This window comes from Salmo trutta, chromosome 35, assembly GCF_901001165.1.
Source record: "Salmo trutta chromosome 35, fSalTru1.1, whole genome shotgun sequence".
Taxonomy (NCBI): domain Eukaryota; kingdom Metazoa; phylum Chordata; class Actinopteri; order Salmoniformes; family Salmonidae; genus Salmo; species Salmo trutta.
In genome coordinates this window covers 18075082-18101071 of record NC_042991.1, presented here as the reverse complement: position 1 = coordinate 18101071, position 25990 = coordinate 18075082, and the positions used below count along the sequence as shown (strand labels likewise).

General features: G+C 41.5%; 2 protein-coding genes across 4 annotated transcripts in view; one reads left to right on the top strand and one right to left on the bottom strand.

Annotated features, from left to right (window-relative positions):
• LOC115174768 (inositol-trisphosphate 3-kinase B) overlaps positions 1–10706 on the bottom strand; it is a 59168-nt gene extending 48462 nt beyond the window's left edge. Inside the window, exons 1-2 of the mRNA XM_029733645.1 lie at positions 10217–10706; positions 6971–8166 (exon numbers count right to left, since the gene is read on the bottom strand). Coding sequence (XP_029589505.1) covers positions 6971–8035 — 1065 coding nt within the window. The 5' untranslated portion in view covers positions 8036–8166; positions 10217–10706. The remainder of the gene's footprint in view (positions 1–6970; positions 8167–10216) is intronic.
• Positions 10707–13389: 2683 nt separating this feature from the next.
• Positions 13390–25990, top strand: part of LOC115174770 (atypical kinase COQ8A, mitochondrial) — a 33024-nt gene continuing 20423 nt past the window's right edge. Inside the window, exon 1 of one of the 3 annotated variants that reach the window (XM_029733648.1) lies at positions 13390–13502. The gene's annotated coding sequence lies outside the window, so the exon portion shown is untranslated. Of the gene's footprint in view, positions 13503–25561; positions 25581–25990 lie in introns of those variants that run through there. The other 2 variants (XM_029733646.1, XM_029733647.1) reach the window with 2 other exon arrangements.

The window sequence follows — 25990 nt, the reverse complement described above, 5'->3', positions numbered from 1 at the left end:
TTGAGGGCATCAAGCTTAGACTGTAGGATGGCTGGGGTGTTTCGTATGGTATGTATTAATTTGTGGATGTCCATCATTTCATATGATATATTACGAATTGCAATTCGTATAGTATGTTATGAATTTTGAATACATATGATACACTATATATACAAAAGTATGTGGATACCCCTTCAAGCTAGCGGATTCGGCTATTTCAGCCGCAATCACCATAGACAAACATTGGCCTTACTGAAGAGCTCAGTGACTTTCAACGTGGCACTGTCATAGGGTGCCACATTCCCAACAAGTCAGTTCGTCAAATTTCTGCCCTGCTAGAGCTGCCCCGGTCAACTGTAAGTGCTGTTATTGTGAAGTGGAAACATCTAGGAGCAACAACGGCTCAGCCGCAAACTGGTAGGCTACACTTGCTCACAGAATGGGACCGCAGAGTGCTGTAGCGTGTAGCACGTAAAAACAGACTGTCCTCGGTTGCAACACTCACTACCGAGTTCCAAACTGCCTCTAGAAGCAACGTCAGCACAAGAACTGTTCGTTGGGAGCTTCATGAAATGGGTTTTCATAGCCGAGCAGTCGCACACTAGCCTAAATTCACTGATGTGCAATGCAAAGCTTCGGCTGGATTGGTGTAAAGCTCGCTGACATTGGACTCTGGAGCAGTGGAAACGCGTTCTCTGGAGCGATGAATCACGCTTCACCATCTGGCAGTCCGATGGATGAATCTGGGTTTGGCTGATACCAGGAAAACGCTATCTGCCCCAATGCATAGTGCCAACTTTAAAGTTTGGTGGAGGAGGAATAATGGTCATGGGCTGTTTTTCATGGTTCGGGCTAGGCCCCTTAGTTCCAGTGAAGGGAAATCTTAACGCTACAGCATACAATGACATTCTAGACGATTCTGTGCTTCCAATGTTGTGGCAACAGTTTGGGGAAGGCCCTTTCCATGACAACGCCCCTGTGCATAAAGCGAGGTCCATACAGAAATTGTTTGTCAAGATCGGTGTGGAAGAACCTGACTGGCCTGCACAGAGCCCTGACCTCAACTCCATCGAATACCTTTGGGATGAATTGGAACGCCGACTGAGCCAGGCCTCATCGCCCAACACCAGTGCCCGACCTCACTAATGTTCTTGTGGCTGAATGGAAGTCCCCGCAACAATGTTTCAACATCTAGAGTGGAGGCTGTTATAGCAGCAAAGAAGGGACCAACTCCATATTAATGCCCATGATCTTGGAATGAGATGTCGATGAGCAGGTGTCCACATACTTTTGGTCATGTAGTGTATGTTACAAATTCCAATTTGTTGTGGCTAACGTTAGCTAGGTGACTGATGCTTAGCTAGGCTAGGGGTTAAGGTTATGAGTTAAGTTAAAGGGTTAAGGTTAGAGTTAGGGGAAGGGTTAGCTAACATGCTAGGTAGTTGCAAAGTAGCTAATTATGCCGACTGTGAGCCAGGCCTCATCGCCCAACACCAGTGCCTGACCTCACTAATGTTAAAATGCAAAAATGCTAAAGTTGTCCGTGATGAGATTTAAACATGCAACCTTTTTGTTTTTGCCTTAAGTAAGCTTATGTCTCAAGTAACCATACCAAACGTAACATATCAAAGTCATTTGAGTGTCCTGGATGTATGTTTACCATGCTACGTCTAGTCTATGAGACCAGGCTGAATAAATAGAGAACTGGTAAGGCATCTCCACTTCTAAAAGTTGAGTACAACTGCCAACAAGCCTCTTGAGAAATGCAAATGCTTTTCCTACGTCGACAGAATAAGTTAGTAAACACAAACAGATTTGGTGTTTACTGGTACTTTCCCTACCGTGGCTACACAACCAGCAAGGCTAAGCTCTCTGCTGTACATTAGGGTCTGCCTCATACACACTAAAAGACACTTCCTGCCTCATGCATAAGAAAGCAGGTCCCTCCCTCCCTCCAGCAGTGCTGCTCTCTCTCAATTCAATTCAATTCAATTCAATTCAATTCAATTCAAGCGGCTTTATTAGCATGGGAAACATATGTTAGCATTGCCAAAGCAAGTGAAATGGGTAAACAAAAGTGGAATAAACAATAAAAAGTAAATATTACATTCACTCTCTCTTACTCTCTCTTGCTTGCTCTCTCTCTCTCTCTCTGTTTGAAGCAGGCTTGACGTCACATGGTCTCCCAGGCAACAGGCTACCACAGGAGTGTTACTTTTTCCATTGCTTCTGAGCCCTCAAGATCCTTCCCCTAAATTAACTTGGGTTTAGAAAGTTTACTTTTGGATTGAAACCATGACCAAATAGTGTGTGTGTGAAAAGTGCGTGTGTTTGAGAAGTGTGTGCGTGTGTATTTTGTTAACATCACTGCTGAGTGTGAATAGTGAAAACTGCGATAGAAAAAGGGAGTGATGGGTAACACTTCATGTGTACCTCTCACTGAGCTTAAAGTAATGCCTATCTGTCAAAAATATATATTTAGTCTATAATAAGAGACTGACTATTCCTCCTGCATTGACCCAACTACGATAAAAGGAATAATAGCGATACAAAATCATTCAAATTAATTTAGACAAATAGTCCTGAGTAAACAACAATAACACAAAACATCTCAATCTCTCTCATTAGAACACATGAGATAAGTGAATTCTAAAGTGTTTGTTCAAAGGATATGAGGTCATCTAAACCCTGAGTGTCACTATCCTGCTAATAATCCAGGCACCACAACACATCACCTCCTGCTAGCCTTAGCACCACAACACCATGTCCAGCCTTTTGGTTGTGATAAGCGCCCTTCATCCTTCCTGTTGGAGACAGGAGGCTGTCATCAGTCACTGCAGCCTCATTGACTACGCAGCCCTTTACACTGGTGTGACCAGGAAAAACCCAAGCATCAACAACAACAGCAACAAACTGCTAACACAACAGATAAAGCTACGTGGGGTTTCCAATGTGAGTCTTCCTTGTGAGTCTGGCCATTTGGATTCTGCCTGGTCTTGAACTGAACTTCAATTCATGAAAATCTGTCAGGTACAAAAAGAACTGGCCACAGTCCAGGAGAAAAATATAATTTAAATATGTATGTTTCCTGGCATGTGAGTAATAGTATTTTTGGCGTCATAATAGAATATTAGCACAACAGTCAGTCCAACTAATGACTAACGTTATTGCACCACTGTAGAACTATTTTACAACGCTAGAGAAACGCCTGCCTGCAACACAGTGCTGACAACCGCTCCTCTGGGCACTTGTTATTGGGTCTGTTACAACAGGTAACCACAAGCCTTCTGCATCTTCACTGCAGAGAACCTTGCTAGACTTCTACTCTGAGTCGCTCGCTGTAGCAGGCAGGGCTCTTTCCTCCTCTGGCCGGTACAGAAAAAGGAGACACGGTGACATGGTTTCAGTACCCCGACCGAGCGGGTGTCACTATGCCCAGGCCTCGGCCAAGAGAACCTACCTAATAAGACTGCATACAGGCCTAGTGAGCCTGGTAGCAAATCAGTTTTTTCTCCAGCAAAACTCCTCTGTTGTATTCGTTGTCATGCCAAAATCTACTACAGCTCAATAGCACATGACAAAGGACTTGGCTAAAGCATTAGTTCTGCATCCAGGTTATAAAAAGCAACCTGAATACTTGATGCTATAAACAATAGAGCTATAAAGACCGTTTAGTAATAATATATGCCATTTAGCAGACTCTTTTATCCAAAGCGACTTACATTCACATGTGCATACATTTTACATATGGGTGGTCGCGGGAATTGAACCCACTATCCTTGTGTTACAAGCGCCATGCTCTACCAACTGAGCTACAGAGGACCACAATGCAAGTAAGTTATAATAAGCCAATATATAATGAACCTTTCAATCATACGCTTCCTTCACTTTTGTTGTTGGGATTGGGAAACCTCATTGGTACAGAGGCAAGTAGACAGCTCCTGTCTGAATAGGCATGTTATAATGTCGTAGGTTTGGTGTAGTACGTACTTCAGCAGTTGCCATTATTTTAGTCTAATGTATACTTCTCCGGACCCACGCTGACTACAGAACGGCACTCGAGCCATAGGCCTGAGCTGTAGGGAAACTCCCACAGGAGTGACACAACCTGTCCAAATGCACCTCTGTGATTGGGACAGGAAGGGGATAGATGCTAGAACATGTTGAAGTGTTTTGAAGAGCTGAGGTTTTCGGTGTGTGAGTGTAAACAAGGATACCTGCCCAGGGACATTCCATTCTGAGATAATCAACCCTATCAAAAGTAAACCAAACCTTAAGGAATGATCTAGTCTTCTGAGGAACATGCTGTCTTTCCCTATTGGACACTGTTCTTCACTGTCTTCCTGTCTCTCTCTCTCTCTCTCTCACACACACGAATACTACAGAGAGAATACCAGTACATGACAGAAGACATCTCACTAATCTTCTGTTTCTTTTTCTAATAGCAAAGCATATTAGATCCTGCCAAGAAAGCCCTAAAAGGTCTGTGTTATCAGGATGTTGTAACATGGTAGCGTCTTTTAAAATTATTACAAACATATTCCTGCTGGATTCCTCTTCCAGGGAACTTTCGGTGAACTTTGATCAAATCAAATCAAAATGTATTTGCCACATGCGCCGAATACAACAAGTGTAGACTTTACCATGAAATGCTTACTTACAAGACCTTAACCAACAGTGCAGTTCAAGAAGAAGAAAATATTTACCAAGTAGGCTAAAATAAAAGGTAACAATAAAAAGTAACACAATAAGAATAACGAGGCTATATACAGGGGCACCGGTACCAAGTCAGTGTGCAGGGGTACAGGCTAGTTGAGGTAATCTGTACATGTAGGTGGGGGTGAAGTGACTATACATAGGTAACAAACAAACAGCGAGTAGCAGCAGTGTACAAGAGGGGGAGTGTCAATGTAAATTGTCCGGTGGTGATTTTTATGAATTGTTCAGCAGTCTAATGGCTTGGGGGTAGAAGCTGTTGAGTTGGGAAGAGAAGTGGCGAAGACATTCCAGGGAATTCACAAGGTTCAACTACAACAGTACTGTCCCAAACTAACAATTACGTAAAACGTTTGAATTTGTCCGAATAAAGAAGATACTATATATACAGTGATGAACTTGTTGAGCAAGAAGAGAGAATACAGGTAACGTCTTCTATTTCAGATCAACAAAATAATGTACCTGGAAAAACTATAGTAGCCCTAGTCCTAGAGGAGGTTCTTGATCTTTTTACACAGTTATCCTGTTATTTACACAGTTACACCCAGTTAACTTGATCTAATTGTAAAGTAGCATGAATACATTGTAAAGTAGAATGAATACATTGTAAAGTAGAATGAATACATTGTAAAGTAGAATTCAATCTAATAAACCCCTTTATAAAACCAAATATACCCTTTAAAGCTGAGTTAATTTCTCCTGTCTACAATCCAGACACCTTATCCACCTATTTGAGCTCACTGCAAGAGATCAGTTACAGATCAGTTACAGATCAGTGTATCATAAAGTGCAAGAAAATATCTCTCATTAATAAGCAGAGGTCTCCTAGGTGATGGTTCTGCCATCACGTAGCTTGCTACATGCATCTTCCCTTTTTCTGAGACTTACACTTTCCTCAGACATAGGCCAGAAATGATAGAGAGAGGGCTGCCTCGCTGTCATGGATACATCAAAGCAAGACATTCCTCTCCAAAGCAAATCCGTTACAGTGTAAACAGCCTTCACAAAACCAGTGCAGTTCCATCCACTTAACTTCAAGGCTATCTTGGCCATCTTGGCCTTGCCGCTCTGCTATCGCCAGGCCAGATGGGCACAATGAAGTGTTTTGATTCAGGTGTTTATACCAGATAAGACATCACATGGATCTCCTGGCCACAGGGGGTTGGTGGCACCTTAATGGGGGAGGACAGGCTTGTGGTAATGACTTGGGCGCAATGAGTGGAATGGCATCAAATACATCAATCTAGAGGCGAAAGAAACGCACACCTACTTAGGCAAGGTGCTGGCTAGCGGAGTAGAACACTTGAAAAATTAAAGGAGAGCCACACACTCTAGGAGCTCAGATGCAATAATTTAATAACCTAATATCCAACATTTCGACAGACAAGCTGTCTTCATCAGGGTATGGTTTCCATGTGGTTGATGCCATTTCATTCACTCCGTTCCAGACATTATTATGAGCCGTCCTCCCCTCAGCAGCCTCCTGTGCACCTGGCGCATATCCCATATGTCATGTTGGACCCATTATCCTGCTACTTTAGTCTGCCACTGAAAGCCTGTGTCTGTGTGCTCCAGCTGCATGACGGTAACCAGTGATGCATCTCAGCAGTAGAGTCAGAGTCAGACGTAGACAGGCCAAGGAGGTTTCTATAAGATGGCAAATGATCACAGACGATTTCTGAGGTATATTACAATTAATATCTCAGTTCCTCCATAACACTTATGGGAAGCAAATCGCGGTGCATTGTTTTGAATCATTGCCGATCGAGCAGGTGGAAATCATGGCCAAGCAAACTCTTCCAGTAATGTATACACAGCCCCCTCATTTATAAACAGTGCTTTAAGCCTTCTCTTTGAAGGCCGTCCAACAGCGCTCAGAGTCAAAGTGTCTGAGGCTGACGACGGGACACAGAAGTACCTTTGTTTGTGAGAATGTCAACCGTTCCTCAGGGAGGATGCTGACCGGTTTGTTGCAAGAGCGCCGTATGACAAAGAGAGGCCCTCTAACGAACTTAAAAGTTCATTTAGAGATGGGAGAGTCGGCCCTAAATGCACGCTCTTAAATGTGGCGAAATAGAATTGTCCAATTATTCCAAAGCTTTCTTAAACATTTTTATTGTCAACTTCAGTCCCTATTCCATTGAACAATAAACCAAACGTAAGCCAAAACCCATTCAATGTGAAAGAGAGGATGAATTGATGACAAAGTAAACAAAGTAAAGTGACAAAGTAAATAATAAATAACTTTGTTCCTTAATAAAAGTGTGTTACTCACAGCTCTCTGCTGGGTGTTGAGGAAGGCAAGTGACAGTCCCTCGGCTCTATCCGGGTCGCTGGAGATGTCATCCTCTGATTCCTCCCAGGAGGAGGAGAAGCCTGTGGAGGAAGCTGAGGAGGAGGACAGCTTTCTCAAGCCTCGGGATGACCTGGGGCTCTGCTGGGGCTCACTGCCCGGATCACAGCCTTCTCCCTGGGCCTCCATCTCGTGGTCGGTGACTATGACGGCTGGGATGGTGGTCCCCACTTCTGGGCAGCTCCCCTCCCTGCCGGCCCAGGCCGAGGATGCTTGTGGCTGGGTTTCCGTTGGCTCTGCTCCTGCCTTTGTCAGGCAGGTCTGGGCCCACTCCGCAGGGTGCTCGCTGTTGCTGCCTGCCAAGAAGCTGCCAACCCCCAGTGAACTCGGGGAGTAAATGCCTGCTGAACTGTCAGCTTGGGCCCAAGTTCCTGCTGATTTGTTCACAAGCAGACTGCCCTGTTCCGTATTTGGGTCAGCTGTGTTATTTTCCACTCTGCCGTTCCCTGTTACTCCCTCCTCCAAGCAGAAACACCCTTTCCCGTTCTGGAGCTCCTTGGAAATGCTTGGAGGGCAGTCTCTCTGTGGGGGGTTAGGGGGAGGCACCTCGGCGGGCTGGCTGGGCTTTGAGGCTGGGACTGTTCTGCACGGGGCCCTCAAGATGTGGGCCTCAAACAGACCCACCTTTTTGTTGACCTCCACATTCAGGAGCTCCTGGTGGATCTGCAGGAGCTGCACCGTGCGCTTCACCTCCCAGTTGGGGGCCTCATCATCTCCATTGTTGCTGAGCCGGCGGACACATTTGCCCACGATCTCCCCCAAGGTTTCAGGGTGGCGGCAGGGGGAGCGTTCCCTGGGGCTGCTGGGGCCTGGAGACGGGGGGGAGACAAAGGAGCCCCCAGGGGAGCCAGGAATCAGGCTACCAGGGCTGTAGTAGGTGGAGCGGTTCGGCACATGCAGCACAGGCCTCCCAGTCCGAGGGCTGCTCGCACTCGTCAGATTGTTGCCATTCATCATAATCAGACTGCTAAGGGCATAAGCAGCCATAGTATTAGGCTGGCACTGTCAGTATGGGCTCCCATCTAGCCCTAGTCCTGGTTGCTGCTCTGGTGTCTACACCCCACCATAGCATTTGGTGGGGTATGTGAGAGGAGAGGTGGAATTCCCTGCTGAATCTTCTATGGTGGACAGTTGTTGGAGAAGAAAAACAAAACACAGAGAGTAAAAGCTTCAATAAAGGCTGTGATTTTATGACTTGCATTTGAATAACATTTATTTCCCCCACTGTGGCGTGTGGACTTTACCTTTGTTCTATAAATATTATTCAGCAAATCCCTCACAAAGGTAGCATTCCTTCCCAAAGCAAGGCGGATAACTTGCCTATTTACAAGATACAAATCAATGTTCCAAGAAATAATCATGTGTTTGCTTTCTCTCTAGCTAAGAAAATACCCAGAGTTGAACTTTTGCTACTTAAAATCTACTGTAGATAATGAGACACAAGAATAGATTTACTTGTTGCCATTAGTATTAAAGAGAGAAAGCAACAAACCATATCAGTATTCACTGTAGTTCTTACTACTGTTAACTACATTTGTTATGTGTTTGGACCCAAGGAAGAGTAATGGGGATCCCTAATGAAATAGAAATACCCTGGATCAGAAGCCAGAATAGCGTCAACCCTGGTGAATGTATGTCACACAAACAAAACATTGACTTAACATTTCAAAATGAGTCCCTATTAACTTTACCACACAGAGTTGGGTTTGGGATTTTCCCATGAATGATGTAGGTTCTAAACTAGTTTTAGTTGCTTTGAAAATGACATACTTCTCCATACAGTAGATTTTTACACTGACATACCTTGTAGAAAATACTACTGTTCACCTCAAACTGAAATGTCGGTTAACGTGGCATAATGCTTCAATAACAGCAGCAGCGTGGCTCCCCACACAATCCTCCCCAGAGTCCCCACCATCAGCCCACAGCATGGTGAGGGTCTGGAGGCAGAGAAGGGGGGGCTGAGCCAGGCAGGAGATGTCAGCCAACATTAAAGTGGACCAAGTAAGAAGAGAAACAGGCATTCACTGGGACACCATTGTGCCTCTGGCCAGGTGCCTGGGCGGGTCAGTTTCTGTCTACCTAGCACCTCTTTTTCCCAGTCAGACCCACACTGTTCAGAGGCTGGAAATACTGGAAGTGACACTTCCACTATTTATGGAGGGAGTAGCACCTGTGATGGTTCCCATGAACCCTCCATCCTAGTCAGCACTGACTAACTGAACTCCCTGGCTCTCTTTCTATGACCTGGCATTTCCATGGAAATTAGGAAAACAGAGTAAAGAAGGAAAAAAACATGAGGATTTGCCAATGATAAGAGAAATCGGGTCCATACAATAAATTGACTGTGGTGACTGTATTTCATTGGGATATTATCAAACTAATATTCAGTGATTTACAAGTTAGGTTTGTTGTGATTATATATTTTTCAACTTTGCCAATAATTGGTTCACATGGCATAAAGCAAACGCTCTCCAGTACAATAACACGTGGTAATCTAACGTTACTCTTGCTGCCATGTGGGTTTTACTGCAAGCTCAATTTGACAATGTTGTTATAACGCTTACTGGGATTCAGTCATTACCATTATGACATTCTTTAGCGAATCGACATAAATATTTTAGCTACTCTTAATCTAATAGCAAAAAGAAACCAATAGCAAAATAGTTTATAAGCCTTATGCCAATTAGTAACTATCATTAGTAATATTTTATCTGACCTTGTATGAAATAATAACACTAATAAACAGATGTATTATTATTGTTATTCGGATTATTATTGTTATTATCATCATCATCATCATCATTATCCCCAGCATCGTCATAATCACCATCATCATCATTATCTGGGCTATATCTTTACAGTTGAAACATTGTTATAAGCAAGTAACAACTTGCTGCTGTTACTCCGTTGTGCGCAATCAATATTGTTGGCTTATTTCCTTGTTGCCAATAGCTACGTAGAGTGCCTATAACGTATTTCTTATTCACAAAACTATTTTTGTGAACAGTGTAGGTGTAAATAAAGCCTAAAAAGCTTTAATATAAAGAGCGTTTAATCTAAATAGATTTTACCCACGCAGCTAAATGTTATTTATGCTGACACCTTGCTTGGAAAGTTTGAATGACACTAAACAGACTCATTGGAGATGGTAAGAGCAAGTCTTACCTTGTACTAACAGACACCTCGTCCTAATAGGAGTCCTATCGAACCCGTGGCTGTCCAACCCTGAAAGCCGTTCAGAATGTCTACAGCACTGAGTGCAATTCAGCGCGATTCAGAACATTAAACATCTCTTAAATTAAGCGGATTTCACATAGCACACAATCTTCTTATTCCCTCACACGCAAAAGGAAGGCCAGTTCAAGTATAAATAAACTTTTTCTCCCACAGCGTGTCCAAAATACTTGCTCTTATGACCCCTTGACTTCTTCAACCCTTCGCTTTGGCGTAGTACTTGGCCGTTGTTTGCTTAGTGTACTTCAAAAAGCAGGAAGGAAGTAGACGCTTACATTAATTTCTACGCAACAAGCAGCTTTTTTCTCAATTCTCCAATTGCCAAGAGAAGAAAAAAGCTCGATACGCACACAGCCTTGAGTTTTGACTTCAACGACGACTCTGTTGTCTGGGCTAGTGTATCTGTTTGGGTAATCACATAATAAAACTTAATTGGAGTGACATTTATTCGATAAACCCAGGACAATGATGATTAACTCTTTTGTTGGTGATATTATAGGCTAATATCACAAAACATATTTAATATCATGTAGGACCAAACAATTCTGCATGTTTTCTATTTTCTTCTGCATTGTTTATATAGCCACAAACCATGCAACAGGTGACATTTTACCTGTCAATATAACGAAATGTTCAAACATTATGGATCATTTATCACTGTTTGATCAAACAGTGTTTTAATTGCTTTATTTGGCTTACCGATTTTACAGCAACTGTTACATTTAATAAATATTATATAATATAGGCTTACCTACAGTAAATATACCTACAGTTGGCTAAATATTAGCATTTTACAACATGATAATATAATGTCCTGCCTGTGCTCGTACCATATATTTAGCATATTGCTTGTATTTGCTATGCTTATGCTTTATGCTTGTGGCTCTAGGGGTAAGTGGTCAAGGTGGTCATTCCCCCAATGGCTCTTCAACCAGCTTATCAAATCAGACCATACATTCATTATTCTAGTTTGTCTTGTAGGCAAGTTGTTTAACAAATGTCTCAATTGTACTTAGAAAAATATATCATTCATAATAATGTATTTTACTCATATGATACCAATGACCATTTGAACCTTTTTGAAAGCAACTGTAGTAGCCTAACACACAATGTACATTGTGCACAACGTGTGTGAACAGATCTTTGTCGAAATGCACAGAGTACTAACTTATCTATTTCATACATTCAATCAGCCATTTGCTGTTACGCTGTCATTACTCACCCACGGAAATTCTACCCCATGACTTCGTAGATTAGCAGCCAAACAAATGACAATTAAGTAGAATGAAAGAAGTGTGTCAGCTGGCAGAATAAACTGGATGGAAGATACAGTACAACACTAGTGGCGTTTCTGATTTCACATCTGTATTTCATCCCTTAAGATTTCAGACCAGGTTAAGTCATTGTGGCTGTGAAATGAACACGATTGCCTCCTGTTTGACAATATTAGTGTCTGTTTATGCACAATGTCCAGCTTGCAGCCCCACACAACTCTGACACTTTTATGAAATTACTAAGGAGAGAACATTTACACACGCTTTAGACACATAGTCACAGATCTACTGTGGTGTATACTTCATCAGAACAACATAAAAATAGACATTTCTGATGCCAAGAAAGTAAGATTGTATTAAACCACAGCACATAAACACTGGGAAAAAGGTGTGTAACGATGAATTTTGATGTAAATGTTTGCATATGCACATGTGTGTGATGTGAATGTTTACAGACGCACGTGTGTGTGTGTGTGTGTGTGTGTGTGTGTGTGTGTGTGTACACCTTACAAGTGGTCATAAACATGAAATTAACTTTCTAATGTGTGCACCTGTCATACACAGACATCACATCATGTGACCTTCTATGCCCCATAAGGAGGGTATCATGAGGTGAACTTTGAGACAATAGCCCTGTGTGTCAATAAAGACCACATGGAAAGCTATGGCTGCAGGGCACTACCCAGATCTGTTGTTGACTGAGGTAGAGAAAAACAATCTATATCTGTCCCTGACCTACGCAGATGTTGGTGGTAATCATTTGTCAAATGTCAGATAAAGTGCACTGTGCATGGTCTCTCTTTTAAGTATTAACAATACATGTCATGGAGGGTGACTTTATCCTGTGATTGATCGAATAAAGAAAAGAAGTGCCATAGTGGAGAGGGCTTGTAATTCAATTTTTCAACTGCCTGAATGATAGCCATATTGACGATAAGACATTCTATAGATCAACAACAGAATATGGTTCATGAAGCTGTTATGGCTACTGCATAAAGACAGATTCAGATTATGAACTATATAAATAGACTAGATACAAATATGAACTGAATGAAAACGTGAGGTCCAATTCACGAAATTCGTCAACACTTATTGTTCTCGCAACGATAGTTTACAAAGGTGATGTGATTTGCCCGTCACGTACGCCATCTCTTGACTGATATTGGTACAGCAAATGTGTAAATGTTATTAGAAGAGGAAAACTTTCGAAAAACCACCAGCGGGCGGCGGTAAATATTCACAATAAAAACCTGTCTTTTAAAAATTCCAAATCAAATGTATTTATAAAGCCATTTTTACATCAGCAGATGTCAAAAAGTGTTTATATAGAAACCCAGCCTAAAACCCCAAAAAGCAAGCAATGCAGATGTAGAAGCACGGTGGCTAGGATAAACTCCCTAGAGAGGCAGGAGCTTAGGAAGAAACCTACAGAAGAACAAGGCTATGAGGGTATAATTTAATTTGATGGTCTTCTAGACAACTACATTCCTGTAAGACAACTAATAAAATCAATTGATCCTCCGTGACTTGTATCTCTCTAATAGACACGTTTAGTTTGTGAACTATGACTTTTTTGATCCACGACAGAGGTCTATCTATTCTCATGTGTAACTGTACATTGTTAAAAGCAGCTTCTTTATTTTTCTCTGTCCAGAGCAAAGACGTTCTGACTTTTCATTGGCTTTAAACTTGGAGAGTACACCCTTTTCTTGGAAGATTGGCTAATGAGAGGTCAGGATTCAGCCACCACCTCTCCAAAACCTGCTTCCCTTAACGCACGACCAATAGGAGGTGTTTAGGGGCGGGGTAAAAGCCCTCTCACCATCACGGTTTAGCGTAGGTAAACAGCGTTTACCTCATGGTGGAAGACCAGACGCACTGTTTAGGCCTTTAGGGGACGAGGTAGCATTGAAAAGACAACCAGACATTCGCAGTTACTGGGGGTAAGTGTATTATTTTCCATATTACAAGTAGCATAATGGAATAAATACGTATTACTTTGACAATTTGGACATTGCAACTTTCGCGAAAAAACCCCATCTAATCTGCCTTGAAACTTGACCTAATTCTCAACTCCACGATATGTAGCTATTGTAACTAGCTACGTCACATCTGAGTTGAGAATAGCTGGCTAATGTTATCAGAATAACTTTATAGTTTATCCTAATGTCGGTGAACACAATCTAACGTTAGCTAGTTTACTTACGTCGTGTCGAAATATTTTTAAGTCTTTGGCCACTTCACCTGCTAATCGATGTTGTTGTTTTCTTGTTTGTCTAGACTCAGTCATGATGCACAGTGGAAGTAATACAACATGTAACTAACTGGCATCAAACGTTTATGTGCGCCAGAAAGCAAGCGTACAGTAAGGTCGAATCTTCTGGCTAATGCATTCTCTGCTAGCTGGTGTGACATTTGGCCAACAGTAGGTCATTTGTGCACATTTTCCTGCATGCATTTCAATCAGCTTGTAGACGTGAATGACATCTGTGTTTTGAAACAGTCAATTTCCAGAATAGGCAGAGTAATCGCTCCTTGACTACTGTTCAGTCGTGTGGTCAGGTGCCGCAAAAAAAGGACTTGGGAAAATTACAATTGGCTCAGAACAGGGCAGCACGGCTGGAGAGATTGACTTCATCACTACTTTCGGCTCAGACACCCATATATACCCCACAGGACATGCCACAAGAGGTCTCTTCACAGTCCCCAAGTCCAGAACAGACTATGGGAGGCGCACAGTACTACATAGAGCCATGACTACATGGAACTCTATTCCACATCAAGTAACTGATGCAAGCAGTAAAATTAGATTTAAAAAACAGATAAGACCTTATGGAACAGCAGGGAATGTGAAGCAACACAAACATTGGCACAGGCACACACACGATAACATACACACTATGCGTACACATGGATTTAGTACTGTAGATATGTGGTAGTGGTGGAGTAGGGGCCTGAGGGCACACGGTGTGTTGTGAAATCTGTGAATGTAATTTATTTTAAATTGTATACACTGTCCTAATTTTGCTGGACCCCAGGAAGAGTAGCTGCTCCTTTGGCTAATGGGGATCCATAATATATACAAATCATGAGCATTATTAAGAAGAATTATCTAAGCTATATTGGTAGTTTTGCCTGAAGGACAAAGCTCTGTCAATGGTCACAAAGGCCAGGGCTAGAAGAGGAGCTCAGCTGGCCCATAAACAACATTCTGTACCAGTTTCAGTCGTGCCACATGCAGACTACAGGCCTGGTTATTTTCAAAGTGGAGGACTACCTACCAGTATGTGTCTGCAAATAGGCTACATTAAATGTGTATGCATTATTAAAATACTGTAGCAAGGCAGATACTGTTTGTCCTTTACTGTCAGTGAAATGAAATGGATACTATGCATTGCACACTGTATAGTGTGAGGACATTGAATTGTACAGTACAAGCTTTGAATGTCCTACTGTAAAGCAGATAGTTTGCTTGATTGGGTTGTTAACCAACTGCATTGCCTTCTTTTCATGGTTTGTAACTTTAAATTCTGGATGTAGCGCTTAACTTGTCTCGTATTCTTATCAATGGTTGCTTTTATCAATGTGATCAATAGAGAAAGCAGTGATACTTAATGCAATCATACTGTAGTTGCAGATGAAATGTCATGTTGATTTTGGTGCAGAGGCCACCTCAAGGAGAGAGAGAGGGAGAGCTATCTTGTTATGTTGAACGTCAAGTGGCAGCTATGGTATGTGCTATAGGTCAAGGTCCAATCCAAGGTGTCATTAGATAAGATTGATGGCATGTAGGCCTCCCGAGTGGCGCAGCGGTCTACGGCACTGCATCTCAGTGCTGGAGGCGTCACTACACACCCTGGTTTGATTCCAGGCTGTATCACAATCAGCCGGGATTGGGAGTCCCATAGGGCGGCGCACAATTGGCCCAGCATCGTTAGGGTTTGGCTGGGGTAGGCCGTCATTGTAGATAAGAATTTATTCTTAACTGACTCTCAGACTCAGGCCATGAGAGAACTGGGACATTTTCAGCTTCCAAGAATTGTGTACAGATCCTTGCGACATGGGGCTGTACATTATTATGCTGAAACATGAGGTGATGGCGGCAGATGAATGGCATGACAATGGGCCTCGGGATCTCATCACGGTATATCTGTGCATTCAAATTGGGCAACCAATGTTGTGAACAGAGTGCCCCATGGTGGACGTGGAGTTATGGTATGGGCAACCATAAGCAACGGACAACAAACACAATTGCATTTTATCGATGGCAATTTGAATGCATAGAGCTCACTGTATTTGGCTGCTCTTCATAATCATAACCACTTTTTCACCCTGGCTTCCGCTATCTGATATGTCCTGTTGTTTACACTCAAGTAGCCCATCTATGTCATGAGGAAAGGCCATTGTTGCCGTGCAGAGCTAGGCACGTGGGCTCTTAGACTGGCAGGAACAATAGGAAAATTGTGGTGATATATTGGATAGTAGTGTAGGTGAATGTAAACAGCACAAATGTGGAAGATAACAATTTCCACTGCTAAAAATATTATTTTCAGTTATACAAGCTGTTCCTCTTTATCAAATGGGAACTTGCACAATTCAGCCTTCTATTTCATAATCAACTGTAGCTTGGCAATATCCTTATGTTTTGCAACAGATTGACACAAACACATTCCTTCTCTGAATACCAACGTGCATGTGGATCAGGCTCTGACCTACAGACTGCTTTCAATTAATTGTCTTACAAAAACATTAATTGACCTCAAAGGAATAAGCCACTCAACAATCCTTTGGTATTTTTTAAAATTGGTCCGCTGGTTAATACAGTCCCAAAATGTTTTGCATGTCAGCAGTCAAGTTTTCAAGCTATATGCTGCGTTTAAAAAAAATAAAAAAAATAAAAACTGGGAACTCGGAAATCTCTGACTTCAGTGCATTCAAGACAACTGGGAACTCGGGGAATAAAAAGGTGCTCCGACTGGGGAAAAAATTGTTTTGAACGGACAACCAACTTTTCCTCCTTTGACTTGATCAACAATACATCCTATTGGTCCATATGCAGTTGTGTTGAGGCTCGGCATCACCCATACAGCTGTAAGAAATAGGCCTACTGAATAACTATGCTAAATCTAAAGCAGTGGAATGCTATGGCACTCCCACATGCCTAGCCTAAACCGGTTCATTGTGAGTTGAACTGCCAAGGTACAGATAGGTGTTTCCTCCTACTCCCTTCGAATCACCCTCAGCGGGTTGGGAACAACCGGATGCATCTGGTTTTCAAGGGAAATTGACGCGACTAAAGCTTCTGGACATTAACAAGGCGACACTCCACAGCATTTCACTTGCATTTGTGAATAATAATAGTAAAGTAGTATCACATTTATAGTAAAATAAATGCTGCAGTAGCAGTTTAAGTATTTCCGCCGTTTTGTTTCATAGCTGGTAAATTAATCGCACAAAGTCAAAACTATGAATCCTATATAGCCTATTCCACTTCGTGCTGTAACACTGCCTGGCTGGGGCTGTGCGTAAGTGAAGAGCTGCGCACAGACATAAAAGTTGATTTTAATTTACTTGAACTGTTTCTTGGCTATTTACATTGTTTTGTTCAAGTTAGGTTGTTTGTCTAAGTTAGGTTGTTTGTCTATGTTTGAGTTTCAACTGCTAGGGAAGAGAAGACAACGCTTCTACTAGTCAGACTCAATCTCACAGGCACAAACATGTCGTGTCGCGCTACCACGGTAACCTCCAGCCCTTAAATATCTGTGAGATTTTGGTTAATAGACACACACATTAAATTAAACAATATACCACATTACTTGTTACTAGTAATACATGTATTGTTTTAGAAACATTACAAAGCACGCTCATCTGTTTTTTGTGTTATGTTGGTGCAATTTTAGCAGGGGAAAATATATATATTTTTAATCTACCTGCCACAGTGGCTGGTGGACCAAAAAGTTAATGTTATGCCCTGCTCCCTTTGTACTCTACCACAGCAGCTCACACTAGTTTTACACCTCACTATCCCTGAGTCAGATTATTTACTGCAAACCTACTTGTAGTTACACTGCATACAACCTCCACTTTTTATTTCTAGCTGGTGTCACAGCAGCTCACAATAGTTTTACACCTCACTATCCCTGAGTCAGATTATTTACTGCAAACCTACTTGTAGTTACACTGCATACAACCTCCGCTTTTTATTTCTAGCTGGTGTCACATAATACGTCTTGAGATTTGGATGAAAGTGCTGGAGCTGCTCTCTGCCAAACTCCAAGAGTAGGTCTTAAATCAGACTTGAAAGAGCCTGTCACTTCACTGGCATGGGTGCATCTCATTGGAACTCATAAGGAACTCATGGCTCAGTCATGGTTCCTATTACTGTATCTGATCTCAAAAGGTAGCCTCACTGTGGAGAACCAGAGATACAGAACACAGTTAATGTAACCCAGACTAGACTTGTACTTATTGAGTTAGGAGAAGGGTGTGCCAATCACATGCATACTAAACAAGCCTCACATGCACTGCAGTCGTCTCAAATCAGCCCCACATCCCCTAAGCACGTGTGGTCACACACACACACACACACATTACATGCCTGTGTATTGCAATTCCCCACCTTCCTCCATTTTGTTGTTTTATTTGTCATGTACAGACGTGAGAGTCGGGGTCAGGTCTGAGAAGCAAAAGGTGGGATTATTTTAGTGCCAGCCAGAAAGTCATTTTGGGAGATTTTATCTGAAGCAGAGTAGCCTGTGTATATGTGCTAGAGGTTGACCGCTTTAATCGGCATGGCCGGTTAATTAGGGCCGATTTTTCAAGTTTTCATAACAATCGCTAATTGTCATTTATGGACGCCGATTACATTGCACTCCACGAGGAAACTGCATGGCAGGCTGACTACCTGTTACGCGAGTGTAGCAAGGAGCCAAGGTAAGTTGCTAGCTAGCATTAAACTTCTAAAAAACAATCTTCACATAATCACTAGTTAACTACACATAGTTGATTATATTACTAAGTTAGCTAGCTTGTCCAGATTTGACCATATTAATGACCAAAGGCTCATATTTCTGTGCTTATTATAATTAAGTTTATGATTTGATAGAGCAGTCTGGCTGAGCAGTGGTAGGCAGCAGCAGGCTCGTAAGCATTCGTTCAAACAGCACTTTACTCCATTTACCAGCGGCTCTCAGCAATGCTTGAAGCACAGCGCTGTTTGACTTCAGGCCTATCAACTCCTGAGATTAGGCTGGCAATACTAAAGTGCCTATTAGAACATCCAATAGTCAAAGGTATATGAAATACAAATGGTATAGAGAGAAATAGTCGATAATTCCTATAATAACTACAACCTAAAACTTCTTAACTGGGATTATTGAAGAACTGAGAATATTGAACCACCAGCTTTCATATGTTCTGAGCAAGGAACTTAAATGTTAGCTTTTTTACATGGCACATATTGCACTTTTACTTCTCCAACACTGTTTTTGCATTATTTAAACCAAATTGAGCATGTTTCATTATTTATTTGAGACTAAATAGATTTTATTTATGTATATTAAGTTGAAATAAGTGTTCATTCAGTATTGTTGTAATTGTCATTATTACAAATATATACACACACACACACACACACACACAAAGTTGAAGTCGAAGGTTTACGTACACCTTAGCCAAGTACATTTTAAACTAAGTTTTTTACAATTCCTGACATTTAATCCTAGTAAAAGTTCCCTGTCTTAGGTCAGTTAGGCTCACCACTTTATTTTAAGAATGTGAAATGTCAGAATAATAGTGTAGAGAATGATTTTTCAGCTTTTATTTCTTTCATCACATTCCCAGTGTGTCAGACGTTTACATACACTCAATTAGTATTTGGTAGCATTGGCTTTAAATTGTTTAACTTGGGTCAAATGTTTTGGGTAGCCTTCCACAAGCTTCCCACAATAAATTGGGTGAATTTTGGCCCATTCCTTCTGACAGAGCTGGTGTAACTGAGTCATGTTTGAAGGCCTCCTTGCTTGCACACTTTCAGTTCTGCCCACATTTTCGATAGGATTGAAGTCCGGGCTTTGTGATGGCCACTCCAATACCCCGACTTTGTTGTCCTTAAGCCATTTTGCCACAACTTTGGAAGTATGCTTGGGGTCATTGTCCATTTGGAAGACCCATTTGCGACCAGGCTTTAACTTCCTGACTGATGTCTTGAGATGTTGCTTCAATATATCCACATCATTTGCCTTTCTCATGATGCCATCAATTTTGTGAAGTGCACCAGTCCCTCCTGCAACGAAGCACCCCCACAACATGATGCCGCCACCCCTGTGCTTCACGGTTGGGATGGTGTTCTTCGGTTTGCAAGCCTCCCTCTTTTTCGTCCAAACATAACGATGATCGTTATGGCCAAACAGTTCTATTTTTGTTTCATCAGACCAGAGGACATTTCTCAAAAAAATACGATCTTTGTCCCCATGTGCAGTTGCAAACTGTAGTCTGGCTTTTTTTTTTATGGCGGTTTTGGAGCAGTGGCTTCTTCCTTGCTGAGCGGCCTTTCAGGTTATGTCGATATAGGACTTGTTTTACTGTGGATATAGATACTTTTGTACCTGTTTCCTTCAGCATCTTCACAAGGTCCTTTTACTGTTCTTGGATTGATTTGCACTTTTCGCACCAAAGTACGTTCATCTCTAGGAGACAGAACGCGTCTCCTTCCTGAGCGGTATGACGGCAGCGTGGTCCCATGGTGTTTATACTTGTGTACTATTGTTTGTACAGATGAACGCGGTACTTTCAGGTGTTTGGAAATTGCTCCCAAGGATAAACCAGACTTGTGGAGGTCTACAGTTTTTTTTTCCTGAGGTCTTGGCTGGTTTCTTTTGATTTTACCATGATGTCAAGCAACAAGGCACTGAGTTTGAAGATAGGCCTTGAAATACATCCATAGGTACACCTCCAATTGACTCATGCTAATTTACATAATTTATCAGAAGCTTCTAAAACCATGACATAATTTGGGGGAATTTTCCAAGCTGTTTAAAGGCACAGTCAACTTAGTGAAATAATCTGTCTCTAAACAGTTGTTGGAAAAATTACTTGTGTCATGCACAAAGTAGATGTCCTAACTGACTTGCCAAAACTGTAGTTTGTTAACAAGACATTTGTGGAGTGGTTGAAAAACGAGTTTTAATGACTCCTACCTAAGTGTATGTAAACTTCCGACTTCAACTGTATATATAAAAAATGCCAGATTTAAAAAAAATAAATAATAATAAATAAATATATATATATTTTTTTAAATAATTGTTTAATTTCAAAAAATTATAATAGAAAAAATAATAATAAAATACAAATCTGTATCGGCTTTTTTTGGTCCTCCAATAATCGGTATCGGCGTTAAAATCATAATCGGTCGACCTCCAATGTGTGGGTGGTTTGTGAGTGCAGGGGAAGTCTGGCTGGCTAGTGTGCAGTAGATACTCTGCCAAATTAATGAGGCCAAGTTATGGTGGTGACCTTGTTTCAGATTTCAAAGCTCGGAGTGAGGGCGTCCTTGAAATGAAATTGTATACTGTGCCTTCAGAATGTATTCACACCACTTTACCGTTTCTTCATTCTTTTGTTGTCTTACCACCCGACTTTAACATTTTCTTAAATTGAGATTGTTTTTGGTCACTGGCCTACACACAATACCCCATAATGTCATAGTTAAATAATGTTTTTTTATATATATTTTTTTTATATACAAATGAAAGAAATGAAAAGCTGTATTATACTCCTTTTATGGCAAGCATAAATAAGTTCAGGAGTAAACATTTGTTTAACAAGTCACATAATAAGTTGTATGGACTCACTCTGTGTGCAATAAGTGTTTAACATGATTTTTGAGTGACTACCTCATCTCTGTACCCCACACATACAATTATCGGTAAGGTCCCTCAGTCAAGCAGTGAATTTCAAACACAGATTAAACCACAAAGACCAGGGAGTTTATTAATTACACTTTGGGTGTATCAATACACCCAGTCACTACAAAGATACAGGTGTCCTTCCTAACTCCGTTGCTGGAGAGGAATGAAAACACTCATGACAGAGTGAAAAGAACGAAGCCTGTACAAAAAAATATTCCAAAACATGCATTCGTTTTGCAACAAGGCACTAAAGTAATACTGCAAAAATGTAGCAAAGCAATTAACTTTTTGTCCTGAATACAAAGTGTGATGTTTGGGGCAAATCCATTACAACACAATACTGAGTACCACTCTCTATATTTTCAAGCATTGTGGTGGTTGCACCATGTTATGGGTATGCTTGTCATCATTAAGGACTGAGGAGTTTCAGGTAAAAAACGAAAAAAAGAGTTGAATGGCGATATGCACAGGCAAAATCCTAGAGGAAAACCTGGTTGTCTGCTTTCCAGCAGACACTGGGAGATGAATTCAATAACCTACAACACAAGGCCAAATCTACACTGAAGTTGCTTACCATGAAGATGGTGAATGTTCCTGAGTGGCTGAGATACAGTTTTGACTTAACCATTTTCATGTCTTACTATAGATTTGTCTAGATTTTTAGTGATAGGGGGCAGTATTCGTAAATTCAGATGAAGGATGTGCCCAAAGTAAACTGCCTGTTACTCAGGCCCAGAATCTAGGATATGCATATACTTGGTAGCATTGGATAGAAAACACTCTGAAGTTTCTAAAACTGTTAAAATAATGTCTGAGTATAACAGAACTGATATGGCAGGCGAAAACCCGAGGAAAATCCATCCAGGGTTTTTTTGATGTGCGTGGTTTTCCATTGAATGCCTATTGACTATAATGGGTTAGGGCCCAGATTGCAGTTCCTATGGCTTCCACTAGATGTCAAGTCTTTAGACATGGTTTCAGGCTTGTTTTCTGAAAAACAACGAAGAAAAATACCTTTTTGTCAGGGGACTAGGGAATCATGCAGTACTGGTTTGCGCACGTGACTGTGTGTGCGCCTTTCGTTCTTTTTCCTTTCTATTGAAAACGCTATTGTCCGGTTGAAATATTATCGATTATTTAGATAATTGACATCCTGAGGATTAGTTACAAACATCGTTTGACATGTTTCGACGAACTTTACCGGTACTATTAGGATGTATTCGTCTGCATGTTTTGACTGCCTTTGAGCCAGTGGATTACTGAACAAAATGTGCCAACAAAACAGAGTATTTGGGATATAAAGGACTTTATTGAACAAAAGGACCATTTGTTATGTAGCTGGGACCTTTGTGATTGCAACCAGATGAAGATCTTCAAAGGTAAGTGATTTATTTTATTGCTATTTCTGACTTTCGTGACTCCTCTGCTTGGTTGGAAAATGTTTATGCTTTTGTGTGCGGGGTGCTGTCCTCAGATAATCGCATGTGATGCTTTCGCCATAAAGCCTTTTTGAAATCTGACAAAGCGGCTGGATTAACAAGAAGTTAATCTTTTAACCGATGTATAGCACTTGTATTTTCATGAATGTTTTATTATTACTATTTCTGTAATTTGAATTTGGCGCTCTGCAATTTCACCGGATGTTGGCAAAAGAGGCTAGCTATGATCAACGACCAATTTGACAGTGGCTGAAATTTTTGAAAAGAATAATGGGCAAATGTTGCACAATCCAGGTGTGGCAAGCTCTTAGACACCTAGAAAGACTCAACTGTACTCGCTGCCAAAGGTGCTTCTATAAAGTATTGGTGTGTGTGTGTGTGTGTACTTATGTAAATGAGATTTCTGTATTTCATTTTCAATAAATTTGCTAAAACAACAACCAGACAGTCCTAGCAAAATTATTTATTGAGAAATTGCTCTTTGCTAATGTAACTGATGTTATTGTACCTCTCTTGCATTGTATTTTTAAAGAACGGACTGTCCAGCCAGTGAGCCCAGTTGATTGTTAGTTTACTCTGACGATAGACACAAGGAACCACATTAAATGTGCAGGACAACAGTATGTTGATGGCTGTAGACTCGTGAGTCGTCGCTTGCATGTCAATATCAAACGGGGTATTTTGAAGTCAAACATCATAACAATGACAAAAATAGTACTAAATACAATAAGTGTAATAAGTACCTGACGATAGACCCAAGGAAGCATATTAGATGTGCAGGACTCCCGAGTGGCACAGTGGTCTAAGGCACTGCATTGCCGTGCTTAAGGGTCACTTTAGCCCCAGGTTGGATCCCAGGCTGTGTCACAGCCGGCCGTGACCGGGAGACCCATGAGGCGCCACACAATTGGCCCAGAGTCGTCCGGGTTATGGGAGGGTTTGGCTAGCCTTGTCCCATCGTGCTCTAGCGACTCCTTGTGCAAGCTGACTTTGTCGTCAGTTGGATGGTGTTCCCTCCGACACATTGGTGCAGCTGGCTTCCGGGTTAAGCAAGTAGTGTGTCAAGAAGCAGTGAGGCTTGTCAGGGTCGTGTTTTGGAGGAAACATGCTATCGACCTATGCCTCTCCCGAGTTCATAGGGGAGTTGCAGCGATGACACGACTGTAACTACCATTTGGAGATCATGAAATTGGAGAGAAAAAAGTACAAAGAAAAAAATATGTGCAGGATGATAGTATGTTGATGGCTGTAGATCCAGGATTTGTCTGTTAGCATGGAAATGACATGCATTAGCTCCCTGCTAATTCAGTTAAGTGTTGGTTTCATGAGCTGAAATAAAAAAATCCTGTGTGTGTGTGCGCGCGCACACACATTTTAAATATGAAAGTAGCGAACAGTATTTCAGAGCGTGACCTACCGCTTGCATGTCAATATCAGACTGGGGAGAGTTTACATTTGCGATCTCCGCCAATCAGAAAGCATGACCAATTGCATAATATCATAATGATACAGTGCATTCAGAAAGTATCCAGACCCTTTCACTTTTTCCACATTTTGTTACAGCCTTATTCTAAAATTGATTAAATTGTTTTGTTTTCCTCAGCAGTCTACACACACTACCTCCATAATGACAAAGCAAAAACAGGTTTTTAGAAATGTTTGCAAATGTATAAAAAATTAACTGATATCACATTTACATAATTATTCAAACCCTTTACACAGCTTGGCACACCTGTATTAGGGGAGTTTCTCCCATTCTTCCCTGCAGATCCCCTCAAGCTCTGTCAGGTTGGATAGGGAACGTTGCTGCACAGCTATTTTCAGGTCTCACCATGAAATGTTCGATCAGGTTCAAGTCCGGGCTCTGGCTGGGCCACTCAAGGACATTCAGAGACTTGTCCCGAAGCCGCCACTGCCTTGTCTTGAATGTGTGTTTAGGGTCGTTGTCCTATTGGAAGGTGATGAGCAGTGACTGGTTTCCTCCAGACATGCTTGGCATTCAGGCCAAAGAGTTCAAGCTTGTTTTAATCAGACCAGAGAATCTTGTTTCTCATGGTATGAGAGTCCTTTAGGTGCCTTTTTGGTCGTGCTTTTTACTGAGGAGTGGCTTCCGTCTGGCCACTCTACCATAAAGGCCTGATTGGTGGAGTGCTGCAGAGGTGGTTGTCCTTCTGGAAGGTTCTCCCATCTCCACAGAGGAACTCTGGAGCTCTTGTCAGTGTGACCATTGGGTTCTTGGTCACGTCCCTGACCAAGGCCCTTCTCTCTCGATGGCTCAGTTTGGTCGGTCTGCCAGCTCCAGAAAGAGTCTTGGTGGTTCCAAACTTCTTCCATTTAAGAATGATGGAGGCCACTGTGTTGTTGTACCTTCAATACTGCAAAGAAATGTTGGTACCCTTCCCCAGATCTGTGCCTCAACACAATCCTGTCTCTGAGCGCTACGGACAATTCTTTCAACCTCATGGCTTGGTTTTTGCTATGACATGCACTGTCAACTGTGGGACCTTATATAGACAGGTGTGTGTCTTTCCAAATCATGTCTAATCAATTGAATTTACCACAGGTGGACTCCAATCAAGTTGTAGAAACATCTCAAGGATGATCAATGGAAACAGGATGCACCTGAGCTCTTTCGAGCTTCATAGCAAAGGGTCTGAATAGTTATGTAAATAAGGTATTTGCAAAAATGTTTATCACCCTGTTTTTGCTTTGTCATTATGGGGTATTGTAGATTGGGGATAGTTTAATTTTTTTTAAAATCCATTTTAAAATAAGGCTGTAAAGTAACAAAATGTGGAAAAAGTGAAAGGGGCTGAATACTTTCCAAATGCACTGTATGTAACTTCAACCAACCAATAGGGATACATAAACATTGAATACTTATTTCTGCAACCAACCATGTTACACTAAGAAGCAATTTTTTTTCTCATTTTAATTGATTTTCAATCACAGAAAGTTAAGGTACTTAATTGTTACCCAGAAATGATATTGAGATGTATTGCTGCATCTGACCTTTAAGGCCAACCCAGTTATGTAATTTACAGCAATGAAAAGGGCAGATATTACACTTTTCAGTGGCCTTTC